Source organism: Octodon degus, unplaced genomic scaffold, assembly GCF_000260255.1.
Source record: "Octodon degus isolate 3935 unplaced genomic scaffold, OctDeg1.0 scaffold00087, whole genome shotgun sequence".
Lineage (NCBI taxonomy): Eukaryota > Metazoa > Chordata > Mammalia > Rodentia > Octodontidae > Octodon > Octodon degus.
In genome coordinates, this window is record NW_004524663.1 from 5,657,008 (window position 1) to 5,677,445 (window position 20,438).

A 20,438-nucleotide genomic window follows, 5' to 3' on the forward strand; every position below is an offset into this window, starting at 1 on the left:
AACTATATACCTAACGACTGAAAGGATGAAATATAGCAACAGAATTACTCCCTTGGAGACCACTGCTCTAACGCCTTAAAATAAATGTTCCTTTGCTTTTCTTTTATGAATGTTTAATCAAAGTCCAAATTAATGTTTATTTGTAGTCTTACATAAAACCCAACGATGCTTTTGTTTTATGCCAAACAACAGCAAAATCATGATGTCTTTCAGTATTAGGAAACTCTGTTCCAGCAGAGCAGTTTGGCCTCTTGCACCAAGAAGTGAATCCTGAGATTCATATCTGTTGCTTAGCAGGGAAAGGAAAGGATGTATTTTCTCAAGGGGGTTGTACACTTCCCAAGTACATGTATGTATTGTATTGTGGACTAGAGAATGCAGGAAGAGGGACACACACACGCTTGCCCTTCATCACTTCGAAATGGTTCCTGCTTTTTGCCAATTCAAGGGAAATTCTTAGAAATGACCCTGGTTTTCCATGGAGAATAAAAAGCCACGGCATGTGGAGTATGCGGGCCTGAGCCCAGCAGTCCCTGTAACAGCGATCCTTGGGATCGTGGCACCATCCAGGTTTCCCTATTCCCTCCAAATGCAGTGTCATGACTGACTAAATTATTTCTGAAATCATTACCATGCCAAGTATTTATATCACAGAAATGGGACCAATTCTCTTTGGCTTTCAATTCATGCAAATCATATGGTGAAAGATAAGCATTTCTATACAGGGAATTTGCTCCTTCTTTCAAAAAAAGAAATAAAAGAAAAAATTCTGCCAAAGGAAAAGCTAAAAAGAGAAAAAACTGAGAGACAGGGCCAGAGTTGGTGAAGTTCTGTGGGGCCACAGGGCAAGAGAATTGCAGAAACCAGCTTTGCGGGCCGGGAAAGCAAGCTGCACAGGTGCTGGGGCGCCTCTGCCAGCAGCACCTGCCTGGAAGACGGATGCAGACGGAGGGCTTCAGAATGCTCGGAGTCACACGGAGCCTGGCTGGATCAGCCTGCCTCAGGACTCCGTGCTGGCACCTTTCCAGAAGCTTTCCTTTGAAGAACTCTGACTTGAGGGCCAGCCAAACAGCTTAGCAGATTAAAGCACCTGCAAGCAGGCGCAGGGGCCGGGGTTTGATCCCCAGGCCTGTCATGCTGGCCTCGCTGCCAGGGCATGCTGAGATGGCAATTGGGACTGAGCATGGTGGTGCACACCTGCAATCCCAGCGGATCACTACGAGTCCGATCTAGTAGTGAGACTCTGAACACCCTGTAGACCCTTCCCTAAAAAAAAGAATTCTGATTTGTTTGTTCCCAAGCAGGGAAGCATGGTAGCACACATTCCCCAGGGCTCCTTGGGGGTTAGAGTCCTTGAGTCAGTCACTTGAGATCAGAACTTTTCAGTGCTCGTTCTTGGAGCATTTTCAGACTTTGTTGCTTATGCACTGAACTTCATGGTCAGGGTGACAAAGATTTTGTCATGATGACAAAAATGGAAAATATACAGTAATCCACATTTGTGGGTAATAAAGTGCATCCCTTGCATGGAGTCTTTATACTGATAAACGCAGAATATAGTCTTTCAAACAGAAAGATGCATCTAACCCCCATGTCAACCCCATATATTCCTATATGTGACTGCTGACAATTTTAGTTTTCTATTGTCTTCCCTTCCCCTTCCTGTGGTGAACTGTAAAAATGTGGTAGCACTACCTGCCTCTTAGGGTTGAAGTAAGAATGAAACTACAGAAGTTCTATGAAAACATTTTGAACAGCAAGTACAAAGTACTTTATACCATTTCCCCTTTCTTATAACTATGGCCCTGTGAATATTAAGGAGAAATAAGACTATATCCTCACAAGGGCCGGCGAGATAGCTCAGCAGACTAAGTGCCTGCTTAGGCAAGCGCAGGGATTGGGGTTCGATCCCTGTGTACCATGTGCTGTGCCGGCCTTGCCCCTGGGGCATGCTGAGCTGGCAGTGGAGTCTGGGCATGGTGGCACATGCCTGTGAGCCCAGCTGCTGGGAAGGCTGAAAACAGGAGGATCACTACCTCTGAAGTGCGTAGTGACACCCTGGACAAATATATATATATATATGTCCTCACATTAGTCTCAATAATGTTATCAGGTCTGTGTTTCTTATTTTTGTTTAGAAATCTCATTGCCTGAAAGCATGACATTGAATTATTATTTCTAAAAATTGAATTTTTGCATTTTTAGCAAATGAAGTACTGTTTACACTCACATGTTTCTGAAAAATTTGAAGTGCAAATTGATACAGTGTATATTCTCAGGCCTGATAAAACATGGGTGATTTCTGGGTAGCTCAGGCTGCCCTTGAACTCACTTCGGAGCCCAGGCTGGCCTCAGACTTACAGAGGCCATTTTGCCTCAGCCTTCTGTGTGCTGGGATTATAGTTCCTGTAATCCCACCACACATGACTCAAGCAGTTTTTATATATGTGATTGATAGCATCTTTTAAAAATAACCTTTTAAATGATTGATCCTCTTTGTTCACACATATCTAGTCATATGTATATAGATACATGTATATTATTTAGGCAAAGTAAACTAACCTTTATCTCAGACTAACTCTGAAATTTCATAAATTATTGTTGAACTTGTAATAATAGCTAATTATTCTAGAAGTTACTTCCTTAATTTTGTTATGGTAGGGCCTTTTCTATTCATTATTCAAAATAAATGGCTAAAGGGAGTTATATCACAGGAAAGTATCATAAAAGCTTTGAACACTTTCATTTTCACAACTTGAAAATTTTAAATTCTAGCTTGAGCCTGTGCTCATTAGTGTTTTGTCTCTGTAGTCCGCTTGGATTTTCCTGTAGATGGTAGCAAATCAATAATGCCCAGCATGAGGCTGGAAATGACGGCCCTGACTTCTCTGTCAAGCAGTCTCCATCTCTGATTGGGTTCTGGGTCGAGGAACAGAGAAATGTCACCCTTGACATGATGTCACCAACAATGCTTTAATTCCAGCTGCAGATGCTCGAAGCGGGAAAAGCCGCTTGAATGGCTCAGATGAAGAATCTGAAGGGGTTAGTGCAATTAACCAGAACGTGGCCCAGGCCATCGCAGGCAATCATCTTAATTTGAAGACAAGTGGAATGATGCTATCTTCCTTGGTATGTTGGTGCACCTTTGGGTTGGCTCTGGTTCTGTCCTCTCCCCTCCCCCTTAGAGCCAGCAGGGACAGCTTCTGCCACCTTACCTTGTGCTGGAAGGAATCGTCCTGCGGCTGTCAGCTGATGGATCCCAGAACCAGAGTTCTGGCCACAGTGAAAAGCCCAGAGCTCAGATACACACAGTCCCAGAGTGCCAAGTTCCAGGTTCAGATTCTTACCTGAAAGGAGAACAAACCAGGGCTTCCATATGCAGGAGCCTGTGCTCACTCTGTGTTTCTGAATCACGCTGTTTGCCACCAAACAGACTGGTGAGGCCCAAAGCGGGAGTAAGTGCTTTTGAGCAAAACACCTCAGCTTGCCTGGTTCCCCAGAGAGCCTGGGAGGACATTTGGCTCGAGGCTCTTGCAGCCATTCTGTGGGCCATGATTCACTTGAGTAGGGGTATTCATCTATTTGTTGTCAAGTTCTGACCACCCCTTGCCAAAACAGCATTATGACCTCCAGCTTAAGCTAATTTTGCATTTCATTGTAAGATATCTGCCGAGGACTCCCCATGGTTCTCTTCTGAGAAGGCAAGGTCTTCTGAGAAGGCCGGCTTCTCTTTCCTGTACCACTTAGTAGGCCGAGGATCCCCAGGAGGCTAATTAGGGAGCTAGGCAGGTAAGGGAAACCGTCCTTTAAAATTCTACATCGCTGATGTTACAGTGTTCCAGTTGGACAAATGCTGTGTTGTGTGACCTCTTCCACCTTTCTAATGCACACGCAATCCAAGGCACCTGCTTGAGGCTGTGTGTGCCTTTTATATTACTTGCCTCTAAGAAGAAGAAACGCTGAAGCAGAAAACTCACCTGTTAGAACCTGTTCCCTGGGAAATTGTAGCTAAATGTTTCATTTCTTTTTGTCAACACAGTCAGAACAATTCAAGTCAGAGTGACCTCACTGTCTCTGTCGTGAGCGTCCAAGCCAGCGTTTCCGCCACATAACCGCACGTAGCCCTACAACCTCACCACCACATTCCAAGGATATTAGCTGTGCTGTCCGAGCCAAGGGCGCAGCCACACGCCATCATTTGTGTTGATGTGTTGAGTAACACAAGTGTGCTCAACACTTGAAAATGAACACTTCGGGCCAAAATATCACAGCAGATGGCCTAAGGGCTCCCACCCAAGCGCGTGCGAATGTAAATCCCAGCGGGTCCCGTTGTGGAGAGCTACACTAATGTTCGGGTCTGATTCACTTGCTGAGTGGTTCCTGACCCATGTGTTCTAGTTGAGACTCTGTAACAAATAAGCCAAATCATGAACAGTTAGGTTATTCATGGCACCCAGCCAGGCTAGTTCTCTTCTGTAAGTCCAACCCTCCACCCTCTGTCCCGAAGAGAAATACAGCACTTGGAGATCTTGGCAGGAAAGCATCCCCTTTGTATCATGGAGATTGAAGAGTGTCGTCGAAGTCCAAAGCAAAGCACCAGGCCACATTGCTCCTGAGAGAATGCTCCCTGTTGTGCCCACAGCATGGCTCAGGCACTGCACCAAGGGGACCTCTGCTGAGCAGCCCAGTTCCGAGAAGTGGCTCCCTTGCCTACGCAGGCAGGGCTAGTAGGAACAAGAACTCAGCCAAGAGAGAAATAGGTGCTGTGTTCTAAGAGGTTAGCATCCCCTGGGCTTTCGGGTTTTCTGTTGCTTGGCTTCTTCCCTGCTTCCACCCCCTTCTTCCTTCTAGCCCTACAAGCAGTACAATCCACTGAGTGCGGATACCACCCGACACCTCATGATTTGCTTCCTATGGATCATGAAAAATGCTGATCAGAGCCTCATTAAGAAGTGGATAGCTGACCTGCCGTCGATGCAGCTCAGTGGAATTCTAGACCTGCTTTTCATCTGCGTCTCCTGTTTTGAATACAAGGTCAGTGTGGGATATGTCCACGTACTGGCAGTTTTTATTTTTCAAATTTAATTCTGTATTGTTGCTCTTCCCCTCTGTTTGCCTCATTAATTTCTCACATTTTTCATTTTGGATCCATACTTTGCCCTCACTTACCTAGATACTGTCATTCCACAGGGAAGGGATACCCGCCTTCTGCTGCAGGACATGTTGAAACTGGCTGACAGGACCATAGACTGATCCATTTTCACAGTTCTTTCCACCAGAGTGATTGTCTGCTTGTCTCTATCCTGCCTAGGGAAAACCAAGTTCTGACAAGGTCAGCACCCAAGTCCTGCAGAAGTCAAGGGATGTCAAGGCCAGGCTGGAGGAGGCTCTGCTCCGTGGGGAAGGGGCCAGAGGGGAGATGATGCGCCGCAGGACTCCAGGTGTGTTGGGCCAACCCTCCCCTGCTTTTGGTAAAGCAGTTCTCCACCCTCTGTAGAAAGAAGTGTCCTCCTGAAGTCACTCTCTGGAGACATTTATGGCATCATCAGAGGTAGGAGGTCTGGAACTCTGTGTGTGATATATGTAATATTACCCCTCTACGCCTGAAGGCAAGTTGCTATTCTGACACCAAAGACTTTGAAAATGTCCCCCCACAGTACACCTGTATTCATTGCCAATAATTCACTGAAAGCCTCCCGGGTTTCCCTGGAGCCCCCTATTTATAAGAAATGTGCTTCCTTATAATCCAGAAAGGCAGGGGTTATCCTAGGGCTCCAACCATCAATCAAAGTTTGTTGGTGGTAGTACGTTGCTTGGTTGGTTGGTTGGTTGGTTGGTTGGTTGGTTTTATAATGCTGGGTGTTGAATCCAGGCCCTTGTGCATGCTAAACAAGTGCTCTACCACATCCCCAGGTCCCAAATGTCACGTTTTAGTGAAAAATTGATTGTGGAGAAAGGTCACATACCTGAATGGGAGTCATCAGTGAGTAGGAAGTGCCTCCCTCAAGATTAAGGCCTTGGGCAGGGGATGTAGCTCAGCAGCACAAGTATCTGCCTCACAAGCAGAAGGTTCTGAGTTTGATCCCCAGTACCAAAAATAAAAATAAAGATGAAGGCCTTTCTAGAAGACACTGGGAGCATAGTCAAGACAGTAGAGAGTTAAAGTCTATACGCATCTCCCTAAATCAGTCAGGGCCCTGCCAGAATAGAACCAGCTCCCTGAAATGGCCTCAGTGTGTTCCCATCCTTCAGGGACCTGCCACACCGGGGATGGCCTCAGAACACTGAGCTCATCACTCTGGCATAGACTGCAATGCCTCAGTACTCTGGATCACACTCTCTTCTTATTTGCAGTCTTCTCAGTAAAACAGAGTGACAGCTTGTTCTGTTCCATGGAACATAGTGGTGGGGAAGTTGGAGGAAGCTCAGGCTTTTTGGTGTGGTTGGCCACCTAAAATAACACCTGTACTCTCCTTGCCAATAATTCAGCAAAAGCCTGCAGGGTTTCCCTGGAACCCCCTGTTTAGAGAAATGTGCTTCCTTGTAACACAGAAAGGCAGGGGTTTTCCTACAGTTCCAGCCATCAATCACAGAATAGACTGGCCCAGACCTTGGCAGTAGCAGTTTTATCTCCTCCCGGCATCCTGCAGACTCTAATTAACCAGAGAAATGGCGCTGAGTCCTCCTGGTTGAGCTCTTTACGGAAGTTCTGGTTATCTGGGAGAGATTCATGCTAATCAAATTCCTGTTGTGTGTTTCTTAACTCCTAGGGAATGACCGATTTCCAGGCCTAAATGAAAATTTGAGATGGAGGAAAGAGCAGACACATTGGCGGCAAACTAATGAGAAGCTAGATAAGTGAGTCACTCAGCAACTTTGTTCTACTTTGAATTAAAGTCCAAAACTATTTTTCCCAGGCCACTTGTATTACTAAAACAAGTGAATCCTTCCAAGGGTAAGAAAATGAAACATTTCTGTCTATATAAATATGGTTCATCCAAGGAGCTAAGGTATGATGAGTTATGATTTCTAGTTCTTAAAACTATATCACATTGATAAGCATTTAAAGAAAACTAATATTAAGCAACCTCAGATAGCTTAACTAAAGCAGCTAATGGGGAGCAAAGAAGCAGAGAAAATGAGACAAGGTGCCCCGGTCCCATAGTTTCAAATCTATATTTCCTTTTTGGAAAGGACAGAGATACATATTCAGGGATATTTATGTCAGCATTACTTGAAATGATTTCTAAAGTGAGAAACAGATGCTCAAGAATAGGGAAATATAGAGCAAAATATTAGGTTGTTTTTAAATGTTTTTAAACCAGGTGAATGACATGGAGAAATGCCTATGGAATAATTCTTAAGGGGACAAAAGCATTATGGTTTTGTAGCATTGTATCAGATCTCTAATTGCATATAGAAGGAATATTTACCAAGAACATTCATATAATAATAGTTTTATTTGGCTGTTGTGAATATAGAGAATTGAGAATATTTTTTTCAGGTCTTTTTTGTTCCTTGCAATTAATTTGTATCATGTTATATATTATAGTCAGAAAAAAATATATATACAAAGAAATGAAGGAAGAAAAATCGAGACTGCAATGTATGCCCTATGTACCAAGGGGACTATATATGCAGTAATTTAGACAGATGAGGCTTTAAACTAAATATATTGAATACATAGTGCACATCTCCTCTGCCTCATAGGTACAAATCCCAGGATTCACTGAGCAAAATATTTAATGGTTAACACACATACAGGCACACAGGCATGCACGCACACACATGCTTAATAAAGGGTAGGTAGGATACGCCCACAGTGGATGATGCGCTCCTGTCAGGAAGGAAGATGGAACACTTGAATAGCCGTGTTGTTTTGTAAATAAATATGTTAGTACCTCTTTTTTTTTTTTTTTAATGAATTTAGGGCAGGGTCTACTGAGTGTACAGGGTCTCAGTACGTAGATTGGACTCATAGTGATTCTCGTTTTCAGCCTCCCAAGTGCTGGGATTATAGGCGTGTGCCACCATGCCCAGTCTCAATCACCATCTCAGCGTGCCCCAGGGGTGGGGCCAACACAGCACACTGGGGATCGAACCTCAGCCGCTGGCCTCTGACTAAGCAGGCACTTTAGTCCACTGAGCTATCTGACCAACCCTTGTTAGTATCTCTGCTGTTACCATAACAATGACACATTCTGGTTCAGTTATGGGATTTAAGTCAAATTATTTCAGATCAAAGAGATTAAGAAATTCTTATTACAGATGGTACTTGGAAAACCCAGTTGATAGTCTTATCAAAAAATCCCCATTTGCTTTGGGTATTTCAGTCTAGCTCTACATTCCCTAAACTGATTTATAAGATACTTGATTCCGCGAGTCAGTACATTCTAGTTCAAACAGTCTACAATACCAACAACAAAAATGTGCATGCAGTAGGTACAGACATGCTTAGCTGGTTAGGTCATCTACTCTGTAGAATTAAAGACGAGCCTAACAAGACATGTTTTGCCTGGGCTGAGTAAGTTGATATTTTGGGAACGCATTCCCTTTTGCCTGCCATAACAGCACAATATTGAATCTTACCATGCAGGCCCTGCCAATTTTCTCTTCAATATTGATTCTTGCCATGCAGAGCCTGCTCATTTTCTGTAGATTAGTTCTCAGCCCTGAGCTACCTGGTGGGCTTCTCGTTACCAGAGCTAATGATGCACATCTGCAGATCTTCAGGGGCTGCATCTTAGAACAATTATAACTGCTCAACTTAGCTATTTGGGAAACTTTGTAATTATTAAAGTAGTATCTTTCACCTTTCTCTTTCAAATCACATTCTAATTATTTTAGTTTCCTTCAGAGCAGTAATTTTCAACCCTGGATACACATTAGAATCACCCCGGGGAAATTTAAAACTCTTTTCTTTCAAAATGCCCAGGCCAATTAACTCAGCATCTCCGGCTGTGAGACCCGGGAGCCAGTAGCTGATAACCCCCCAAGTGATTCTATTGTACAATTAAGTCTTGGAGCCACTGGTAGAGTAAGACTAGCTGGTAGGCTTTTCCAGACCCAGATTAGCCAGATGTGACGATGCAGACCTGTAATCCCGAGCACTCTGGGAGAGTGAGACACGAGCATCCCAAATTCAAGAGCAGAGAGAGCACTTCAGCGGCACTGTCTCAAAATCTAAAAAAGAAAGAGCTGGGGATGCAGAGAAGTGCAAAAGCCTTGAGTTCAGTCCCGGTCCTGAGGGACAGAGGGTGGAGAGGGGAGGGGAGAGAAAAGGAGGGGAGGGGAGGGAAACACACTGGTGGCAGTGATGGTTGCATAACAGCATGAATGTACTTATTACCACTAAACTATGTATTTACCAATCATTATTTTTTTAAATTTTTATTTATTTATTTATGTGTGTGTGTATGTGTGTGTGTGTGTGTGGCCAGCTCAGCCCACCAGGGGGCGGGGCTGGCTGGCATATGGTGCTGGGGGATTGAACCGTGGTCCCTGTGCTTTGCTAAGCTTGTTCTAAGTAGGTGCTTTAGACCACTGAGCCATCTCACCAGCCCCCTACCAATCATTATTAAGATGGCAAATTCTCTGTTATGTACTCTACCGTAGTTAACAATTGAAAATAATTAGAATAATCTAGATCCACAATACCCGGTACAATAGCCACTAAACACAGGTGGCTGTCGCTCGCCTACGATGTAGCTGGTTCAAGTTCAAATATAAAATGAGTGAAAGACAGATGCTATATTTCATATTTCACTAGTCATTTTTTATATGAGTATATTGCTGTACACATTGATAGTGGTTTTTGTTTTCTTCCTTAGGTTGTTTTATTTCTGTTTTGGAGGAGTGAGGATTGAACCCAGGGCCTTGCGCATACTAGGCACTATACTCCTGAGCTACATACCTCAGATCCTTGACAGTATTTTGGGGTTGTTTTGGTTTGTTTTGGTTTTTTGGGACAGGGTCTCACTGTATATTCTAAGCTGGCCTTTAACTCACTACATAATACAGGCTTAGCCTCAAACTCAGCAATCCATATGCCTCAGCCTCCCTAGTGCTAGGACTACAAGCGTGCACCACCATGCCTGACACCTTGACAATAATTTTGATATATTAAGTTACATAGAATATGTTCAAATCAATGTCATCCATTTCTTTTTGCCTTTTTTATTTAGTATAGCTACCAAAAATTCTAAAATGATGTGTTACCCACTGTCTCTATTAGATAATATTCTCTAAATTTAAACTGCCATAAGTTAATTTAAAAGAATTTTATATGTTCCTTATTATGCACAAATACTACCACTTGGACAATGAGAAAATACACCAAACAGCTTAGGACCAGAGAGCTTATCCTAAGCTTCATGAAAACAATTGAGTTGCCCAGAAGATTGTTTGGATCACTCAGTGGATGTAAACAACTATAGTGCCCGTTATGGGGACAGCATGTAAACAACTGTAGTGCCCGTTATGGGGACAGCGGAACTGGAAAACAGCTGAATGATGACCTCGGTCCAAGACGTCTGCACTCGTAGCATGATGACCACCCTTACTGTGTCATCCCGGCCACTGACGAACCTCCTTCCTCAAAGCTACATGTGTACAGTGATGCAAAAAGTAGTCCTTCCTTATCCACAGGGGATACATTCTTAGGAACCCCAATGGATGTCCCAAATCACAGATGGCACTGGATCCTATGGACAAGGCGCTGCAATGCTGTGACAGGCCGCCCATCTGATAAGCCAGACTTATACCTCCTGACCAATGGGCACCCCGTACAAGGCTTAGATACTCTGGACAGAGCATCACTTCAGGCTGGATTCTATCTAATAGAATGCCGCTGAAGTGCCCTCTCTGCTCTTGAACTTGGGGTGCTCGTGTCTCACTCTCCCAGAGTGCTGGGGATTACAGGTCTGCATCGTCACATCTGGCTAATCACTTCATGCTCTTTAGAGTGGTGCAGGATTTGAAACTAATAAATAGCTAATTTCTGGAAGCTTACATGTAATATTTCCAGATAGCAATTGCCGCATAATCTCCAGCAGGATGGCGGATGACCTGCCCTGCAGGAGCACAGCAGGAAAAGAGTAAAAGGCCTTGCTTACACTTGGTTAGGCAAACCTAAAGTGGCCTCTGGGAAGCCAAGCGATCTTATCTCCCCTGAGCCAGTCCTGTAGCATCTCCTTTTGCTAACCTAGCGGCTTTGCTGTTTGCGGAGCTCACGTCACACACAGTGTCTCCAGCATGTGGCAGGGGCTTCCCCTCCCTGAGATCTGAAGATAGCTGTCATGCATGAGACGCAGGCGAAGCTCTGAAGCTTTAGGCAATCATGTGACAGGCTCTTGTAATTGCTAGTGGCAAGCAATAATTACCTCTCTACGCATTTGGTTACTTTTCTAATTGTGATCATTATTTATAATAGGGGATGAGTATGACCTGGAGACTTCACTAGACAGTCTTCCTAAGCAAGCGTCAATCTCAGAAGGCACCTGAACTCCTTAGTTACTCACACCAGCACCAGCTGCTTTACTTTCATTTCAAGGTTAACTGGTCCAAGGATTTCTTTATGCCTCAGTGCATAGATTGTCATCATTAGAACCGGGCCAAGTTTCACTTGTGCTTTAATTTGACCTCTTTTTGTTTCTTAGAACAAAAGCAGAGATAGACCAAGAAGCCTTAATCAGTGGCAATCTAGCTACAGAAGCAAACTTAATCATCCTGGATATGCAGGAAAACATTATCCAGGTGAGGACCATACACTCCTGATCGGAACTGTTCGTCATGACGGTATTTATTGGAATTTTAAAAGGAATTCTTTATTTAACATTGTGAAAGAAATAAACATGATCTCAAAGTGACTTTTGTTAAAAAAAAATGAACTTAGGAAGTTTACTGTTTGTAACGGCATCCACCTTACAAATTCCAGAGATGTCATTCCTGTGACTTCTTTACTTGGAGAGAATCAGGTGCTTGATGAGCTGACCCCCATAGATAAATTGGCCACCCTATGTCCCAGCACCATAAGGGGGGTGGTGGGCTTCTAGTTTAGTATCTGGAATAGGCCGGGTAACTAGGTTTCTTTGCATAAGTCAACTTCAGCTGAGGAACAAGCACTGATTGATTGGTACAGGGCAGTGATGGCGAACCTATGGCATATATGCTGTTTGTTTTTCTTTTAAGACAAAAGATATTAATGTGTAAGTTGTTTAGTCTAAACTGAAATCTCAGTATTCAAGGTTTAATTGCAGTGTCTGTGCTTTGCAATAAATAAATGGGTCTGGGGCTGCATCCTGGGCCCTAGGCTCTAAAAGATTCATCATCACTGGTATGGGAGTTGTTATTATAACTGAATAGGCAAAATAGTGCTAAGTGTGATAAAGGATGACTTCTTTAGATGCCAACTGATCAGAGAAAGTGGTTTGTCCCTTGAATTTGCCATACCTGCTGCAGAAAAGCAGTCACCCCTCTAGATCTGCGGGTTCCGAATGTTCGCTTCCAGTCAACTGCAGGTCAAAAATATTTGTATGTGTACTGAACATGTACAGATATTTTTGTGTTCATCATTGCCTAAGTAATACAACATAACCACTATTTGCATATCACTTACCGTGTGAAAATTATTATGAGGAACGTAGAAGTAGAAAGGATTTAAAGATGCAGAAGGATGAATGTAGTTTATATGTAAACATCACATCATTTTGTAGGAGCAACCTGAACATTCTAGTGTCTATAGAGGTGGGCACGGGGTCCTGGAACCATCCTAACCCAGAGGCCAATGAAGGATGGCTAGTACATGCTGCCCCTGTGAACTTTGCACCAAAATATATTTAATTTTCTAATGATATTTCCAAAATGTCCTTAAAAAACCTATAGGGTAGTGACTTTTCGGTTGCCCTAAAACATAAATCTTTACATTCACCTCAAGAAGCCCTTTTCTGATTAGATCTAATGATGCTGTGTAGGCCTAGAAGTAATATTGTTGGAATACAATACAACTTCAGATGTCCAACTTTTAACGGTCTAAAATCAAAGTAATTTCTGTACAAAAGTAAAGGTAAAAATGTGGGATATCTTTGATGACTTCTATACCTTTGATTACTTAAATGCTCAAAGTCATATTATGCTATCTTTGTGCGACATGACTTTGGGTGCTATCAACAGCCTTTAAAATGTGTTGGTAGTTTTCCAAGAAAGCTGAAATTTGTTTGTTTGTTTGTTTGTTTGTTTGTTTGTTTTTGCACTGGGAATCAATTAGGGCCCTGTGCTTGCCAAAAGCCCTGAATTTTATTTATTATCCTTGGTGGTGTCGGTCCTACTGCAGCTGATGAATAAATTCCCATGTAGAAACAGCATTGCCACCAAGAAGCCCTGTTTTACCATGAATCCCACAAGTGAGACTTTGAAGGCCACAAGTAAAGCTGTCCCTTGGGGCCTTCAAAGAAGGAGCATGTGCTACAGCAGCTCACAAACCCGTAAGACCTCTGTCTGAAAGCGATGGGACGTGAGACCGCTGAGTTAACCAGCAGGAGCGTCTCCTGCTTCCAGGGCCAAACTTCCTGGCACAGGGCACCTTTTCAGCAATGCTGTCCTTCTGTTCCTGTTCCCCCAGGCAAGCTCGGCTCTGGACTGTAAAGACAGCCTGCTGGGAGGTGTCCTGAGGGTCCTGGTGAATTCCCTGAGTTGCGATCAGAGTACCACGTACCTGACTCACTGCTTTGCGACACTCCGAGCCCTCATTGCCAAGGTAAACATTGATGTTTGATTTATTACTGAGATTCTCCTCCAGCCTCACGCCTCTCCAATGCACAAGCCTCCATGGAGGGTATTAAGGGGCCCAGCAGAAACTGTCTTCATTCTTCCTGTGAGGAAAGTAGATGTCATGATCCTGCAGAAAGTCTTCTGACTTTCCATGGAGAGGACAGTAGGCAATGACCTTGAAATACCAAGCTAACTAGCAAAGTGTACAGTGGCATCTTGCTGCAAGCCTGTGACATGAGAGCCAAAGTGAATTGAGAGATCTCAATTTTACCCTTTCTCTTGCATGCCTTCTTAGACTAAGACTAAGTCCTACACACATCTCCTGTCTCTGTTCCTCTCCTCTCATTGCTGGGACAAATACCCAACACTCAGAATGAAGGAAGGAAAGGTTTATTTAGCTCACAGTTACTGGAGGGTTCAGTCCATACTCAGCTGGCTCCAAGGCAGAGTGGCACACAGCAGAGAGCAACCTTTCATGGCAAAAGAGCAAAAGGGAGGAGTAACAGCAACAGTGGCAACAAAGGGGAAGTCTCTCCCTTAGCTACATTCAGGCTGTCCATTCCAGGTGGGGTGTAACACACCCATAATCCCAGTGGATCATAAGTTAATCACAAACTCTAGAAGTCCACCCCACGACTGTGTAAGGCTTTGGGGGGGAGGACAACTTGACACAAACCGTAACAGCTCCTATTAGAAAGTTTTACATGGGCTGGGGAGATAGCTCAGTAGAATAAGTGCTTGTGTAGCAAGCACAAGGGCCTGAGTTCAATCCCTGGTTCTGGAAAAAAAAAAAAAAAAAAAAAAAGAAAGAAAGAAAGAAAATCTTACAAAATGTGTACCCTGACTTGCTACAGTCATGTGTTTTATATGTTCTTTGGCCTATTAATCTGGTTTTCAATCTGTATATATTATTGGCTTTATAAGGTCTTATAAGATAAATAAATAATCTGATGCTGGAAAAATAAAAAAAGGGTGGATGGATGGGGAAAGAAGAGGATTAAAATGTGTCTGTGTGCCAACCCCCTACAGTGAATGTAATCATTGTAGACTGCAAACATTGGAAAAGAAAAATTAAATGAATAAAAAAATTTTCAAGATATGTCATGCAATGCTGGAAGGTTTAGAAAATTACTTCTGACAGTCTAAGAATATAGATTATCTTTGGGTGCCACAATTTATGGAGGTTAGCTTTTCTCTTTTATGGGAGATCTTAGTGGAGTACTTACTCCATAGGGGCCTTTTCACTTTAAAAGGTAAAATTATTCTACTGTCCTTTATTAGAACCATTTTCTCTTTGTCCCCAGTAATTTCCAGGGAATCCAGGAAACTCATGATTAATTCCTCCAAAAATGTGACTCACCACTGGATTCAACCTGGGTACCAATGATGTTAATAGCCCTGGCCCTAGCTGTGTGGTTCATAATTAAATTCTGCCTTGCTTAAATCCACCTTCTGACTCACACAGCTCATTGTCTTTACAGAGCAATGCATTAGCTCTTCTGGGCTTTTTGCTTGTCCAAGCAGACATTTGCGTATTACAACAGGCACCCAAAGTCCAAAGCATACGAAGGTGCCAAGTGACGCCTCTTGTCCCGTTGTGTCTGTCCTAGTTCGGAGACTTGCTGTTCGAGGAGGAGGTGGAGCAGTGTGCGGACCTGTGCCAGCGCGTGCTGCACCACTGCAGCAGCAGCATGGATGTCACCCGGAGCCAAGCCTGCGCTACCCTCTACCTCCTCATGAGGTTCAGTTTCGGAGCCACCAGCGTAAGGACTCAAAGGGGCTGGGTGACACAGACTTAGAGGAGACAGTCAGTGAGAAACACTGCTAGAGGGAAAGCACTCAAAACTTGGTGATATTGCCATCCTTTTCTGTAGGAAACAGTGGAATATAGAGATGGGTAGCAGCTTTCGTCGGCCTCTGCATCTTCAAGGGACAAGTAGGACCAAAGAGTGTGTTGTTTGCCGTGTGTGTGTATCCCTAAGAAATGGAAGAATCTATGTAGCTTGAAAAGTTGTCATCTGTGGAACAGATACAACAGGCAGGCTGAGAACGTAGAAGTGTGCGCTGTCTCTTCATTCTGCGTTGGTGCCAATTCTGGCGGCACCAGGAGGAGCTCTCTAAAAGAATTTTTAATGATTAGTGTCATCTAGACCTTTAAATTGAAGCCAGGCACCTGCAGAGCTTTCTTCAAATTTTGCCTTAGTTTGTACAGTGTTAGAAAGGTTCTCTTGGAATTTTGGCCTGGGATCATGTCCTAGTTCAAATATTAGAAGATAGATTTCCCACAGGAGAAAGGCAGGGTCCTTGGAGTACATAAGGGGTAACTCTTTAGAGTTCTTTAAGAGCAGAGCATGGTGCAGCGTGCCTGTCGTCCTAGCCCTCTGTGAAGCTAAGGCAAGAGGATTACAAAGTTGAGCCCTGCTAGCCAGGGCAACTCTGTGACTTAATGAGTCCCTGTCTCAAAATTTAAAAAAAAAAACAAAAAACAAAAAACAATACTTTTAAAAGGCTGGAGACACAGCTCAGTGCAAAGGCTGTCAGTTCAATCCCTGGTATCCTATGAAAGAAAGACTCTTAACAGCATTTCCTTGGACTTTTGGGGTATTTTCCTGTGGTACTGAAAAGACCCAAGAAGTGAAAAGTTGTTATTTACTTAGAAGACAAAATAATCTCAGGAGTCCTGGCCTTGGAAGTCTCATTTCTCTTTGCAGTTTAAGTAAAATTCCAAGAAGAGAATCTTGACCCAAAAAGATGTACACTGTGACCTCATTTTCTTCGAATCCTCCAGCCTTGAAGTAGGGAGGCAGCCCAGTCCTCGAGGAAAATTTAAAGGGAGGCTGGCAGATTTATGGGAGCACAACATCCGTTAAACAATAATGCGAGTCCTGTGCACAGTGGGGCTCGCACTTCATTGAGAGAAAAGGAATGATTAAGACTGGAATCGAAGAAATGCTAGGAAGTTCCTTCTGCCTGGCCCTACCGCCTTCAATTATTTACTAGCTGGTGTCTCCATTTGTTCCTTTGTTGTTGTTTTCTTTTTCTGATACAGAACTTTGCGAGAGTAAAGATGCAAGTAACCATGTCTCTGGCCTCCTTGGTGGGCAAAGCGCCTGACTTCAATGAGGAGCACCTGAGAAGGTCCTTGAGGACCATTCTGGCCTATTCAGAAGAGGACACAGCCATGCAGTCAACGCCTTTTCCTGTCCAGGTAGACAAGGGAACATAGCTTGGCTCGTGCAACAGTTTGGGATTGACCAATTATCAATACACACAAACTGGCCAGGGAGTTAGCTCAGTAGAATAAGTGATTGCCTGGCAAGCGCAAGGGCCTGAGTTCAATCCTCGGTTCCGCAAAAAAAAAAAAAAAAAAACACACACACACATATGTTTATACAAATATAGTTTAGATAGTATATATTACTTATAAATATTTATTGCCTTTCCAATATATGCATGCTTCCAGTACCTCAAAACATTTTTATAAAAACAATTCACCATTGTCCCCAACTTCAAGATTTCAGGTCTCTTAGGAAAGCTGAGTCTCAACACAATTAGGGGTCAATACAGGACAACTGGCACTCAAATGTGTGGCCAGAAAGTGAATGCTGTGTGAGGCTAGAGAAAGGGTGGGAGTAATTAAACAATCTAGGGGCCCAGAAGGGCTCGAGAGGCTGGGGTAGGTGCAGGGATGGTGAAGGGGAAGTTCTGAGTAGGGGTGAGAATGAATTTGTGTATAAGAAAGAGTGAAGAGATCAGCTTGCCCAGTGAGCGCTGGACTGCAAGGAAGAACCAAGTTAGGACAAACTTGTGAAAAAGATTAGTCCTAAGAAAACTTGCAGGCAGTACTCTCTTCCATGGCCATCATGTTGTCTGTGAAATCAGTAACAGGATAAGCGTGGCTTTGGTCTTTTAGCTGAAATTCCTAGTCTACACTGTACTAGGTTCCCACTTAAGTTAAAATGAATGGTGGAAGAAGGAATTTTTCTTTCTCCCCTTAGTCTGAGGGCTCTCTTGGACCAGACTCTCCCGCTTTCTGCAGTACGGTTGCTGTGTCATTCTCAGAACTCTTCCTGGGCTCTGCTCTGTATCACAGCCTGCTCCCTCCTCTCCTCTTGACATGTTCCTATAAATCAATATCATTATTATAAGGAGACATTTGCCAGCAAGACCAAGCAAAGTAAGGGCCATACAATAGGGCCCTGCACTCAATGAAGTAAGCCTAATGGCATTTTAAAAGGCCTGGAGGGGCTGAGGATATAGCTCAGTGGCACAGCACTTGCCTGGCAAGCTCAAGGTCCCGAGTTCGATTCCTGGTACAAAAAAAAAAAAAAAAAAGCCTAGAAATTGGTAGGAGAACATTGTGTAGCTGAACCACTTGCCAGAGTCTACCTAGCAACCCATAATCCTTTAGCCTTTGTGTGCTGCAAGCCCCCTGGCTGCTCCTCTGGTGCCTTCAGTTAAGTGGCTCCAGAAGGTTCTAAAAGTTTTGAAGCCTTCAGAAGGTCCGGGAAGCTTCAGAACCATGGAGCCCAAGCTGAGGGCCTTAGCTGCCTCTACTTGGTATGAAAGTCCTGATGCTCCAGAGTAGTTTCCAGGTTGCAAATAACTGAAACTGGTTCAAACTAATTTAAATACAGGGTGTTGACATAGCTGACAATATATGGCTTCATGGATCACGAGACCGGCTCACATCTGGGCCTTAGAAAGCCACAGAGGAGCCAATCTCGAGTGTCCTCCACTTCTGGTCTCTGCTTCTCTCTGAACAAATACCTTCCATAGATTTCCCCATGCATGTTCAATATAATCCTACCTCCTTACAGTGGGCTACACACCCTGAAGTATTGAGACCTTGTACTTCTTTGCAGGTAGAAGAACTTCTCTGCAATCTGAACAGCATCTTATATGACACAGTGAAAATGAGAGAATTTCAGGAAGACCCTGAGATGCTCATGGACCTCATGTACAGGTGAACACTTCTGATAAAATGCAAAGGGCACTATTGGAGGGCCTGGAGTTTGTCACTGTGGCCTGTTTATTTTTTATTTTTATTTTATTTTTTGGTGGAACCGGGGGATTGAACTCAGGCCCTTGCGCTTGCCAGGGAAGTACGTATTCTACTGAGCCATCTCCCCAGCCCCTGTGGCCTGTTTATTAATGTCATTATTATAGGTAACACTGGCAAAGCTGGTTTGATGACACCCAAATGTATATGTGAAAAGGTTGGAAATTAAGCATTCAGAATGGGTTAACTCATACATACATGAATTTTCAGAAACATCACCCTAATTTTAAAGTGAGTTATCTATTTTACAACACTATTTTCTATTTAAAATAGAATGAAAGAAAAGAACTATCAACTGTTATGTGAATTATTTCCTATATGGTTTTGTCCCACTTGTATTGAGACATAGACAGTTTTATATTAGAATCATATTTCACTCTATAGTTTAAAGCTTTGCCTTCCAGTCCTTGCTTGAGAGGAGCTTCTTAGAGAAGCAGAATTTTTCCAGTGCATCATAACTGGGGCAATGATTTTGTCTTCTGATATAATTTGGAGAGAAAAGAAAGGAAAAAAAACATTGCTTGAAGTCCATGATAAAGCCATCATTTTACCAAGACCTTTATCTTCTCACAAGGTTCTTACTAAGTGCTCTTTCTTCATCCAGCACATGCTAGGCATGTAATAAATAGCTGAATGAAAAGATTTGCTTTTTCTCTCATTTTCTGAACACTTAGGCAAAAGTCTTGGGCGGGGGAAGAATAGCCACGTACAACAGAACACTGTCTGTTCATTTGTCTTCAGAATTGCTAAGAGCTACCAAACATCTCCCGACCTGAGGCTGACCTGGCTCCAGAACATGGCAGAGAAGCACACGAAGAAGAAGTGCTACACGGAGGCCGCCATGTGCCTGGTGCACGCGGCTGCCTTGGTGGCTGAGTACCTGAGCATGCTGGAGGACCACAGCTACCTGCCCGTGGGCAGCGTCAGCTTTCAGGTAAGGCCAAGCTCAGTTTTTCTCTTGGAGCAGAGGTCTCACCCAGGGGCAACTGTGCCTTGACCCCCACTGCACAGTATCCAAAGGCATTCTTGGTCGTTCCCCCGGAGGTAGAAGGGGAGGCCTCTTCCTGCTGTCTAACAGGAAGGAGCAGCAGATGTTGCTGAACATTTTGCAGTGCGTGGGCAACTGCCCCCTACTAAGAATGATCTGACCTCAGTTGTTACAGCGCCAAGGCTGAAAAGCCTGGGGTTGGTGTGCTGTGTTGGCCTCCTCTAAGTGCTTTGCCATCCTTCTTTTTTAAATTACTGTTTACAGTAATGGTGTTTAGAGTCAACAGGCACATGAGTAGACATTCTCAAACGAGTACATGCGTGATTTCATTCGACCTTTGCAATAAACCTGTGAAGCTGGCAGACAGGGAATATGTTGTTACTCCCACTTCACAGCTCTAGGAACTGAGAGAATAAGTTTCTAAGGTTGTTTAAGCGCTTTCTCAAAGACCTGTAATTGGCACTGGATTCTGACAAGCGGGAAAGTATTTCTTTTCTTTTTTTTTTTTTTTTTTAACTTTTCAAACAAATTTTTATTTTGATGCATAAACAAATACTATACTTAATCATAATTTGGAATCTAAATATCAGGAAAGCTATTTTTTTATTTTATTTTTTTGTA

The 20,438-nt window shown here is 43.5% G+C and overlaps 1 protein-coding gene across 3 annotated transcripts in view; it reads left to right on the plus strand.

Annotated features, from left to right (window-relative positions):
• Window positions 1-20,438, plus strand: part of Dock8 (dedicator of cytokinesis 8) — a 219,560-nt gene that overhangs the window by 169,153 nt on the left and 29,969 nt on the right. For all 3 annotated transcript variants that reach the window (XM_023721892.1, XM_004637170.2, XM_023721894.1), the window contains 10 exons: window positions 2,984-3,129; window positions 4,852-5,034; window positions 5,312-5,441; window positions 6,771-6,858; window positions 11,658-11,754; window positions 13,619-13,753; window positions 15,378-15,530; window positions 16,817-16,975; window positions 18,633-18,733; window positions 19,571-19,763. In XM_023721892.1, the coding sequence (XP_023577660.1) occupies window positions 2,984-3,129; window positions 4,852-5,034; window positions 5,312-5,441; window positions 6,771-6,858; window positions 11,658-11,754; window positions 13,619-13,753; window positions 15,378-15,530; window positions 16,817-16,975; window positions 18,633-18,733; window positions 19,571-19,763 (1,385 nt within the window). The remainder of the gene's footprint in view (window positions 1-2,983; window positions 3,130-4,851; window positions 5,035-5,311; window positions 5,442-6,770; window positions 6,859-11,657; window positions 11,755-13,618; window positions 13,754-15,377; window positions 15,531-16,816; window positions 16,976-18,632; window positions 18,734-19,570; window positions 19,764-20,438) is intronic.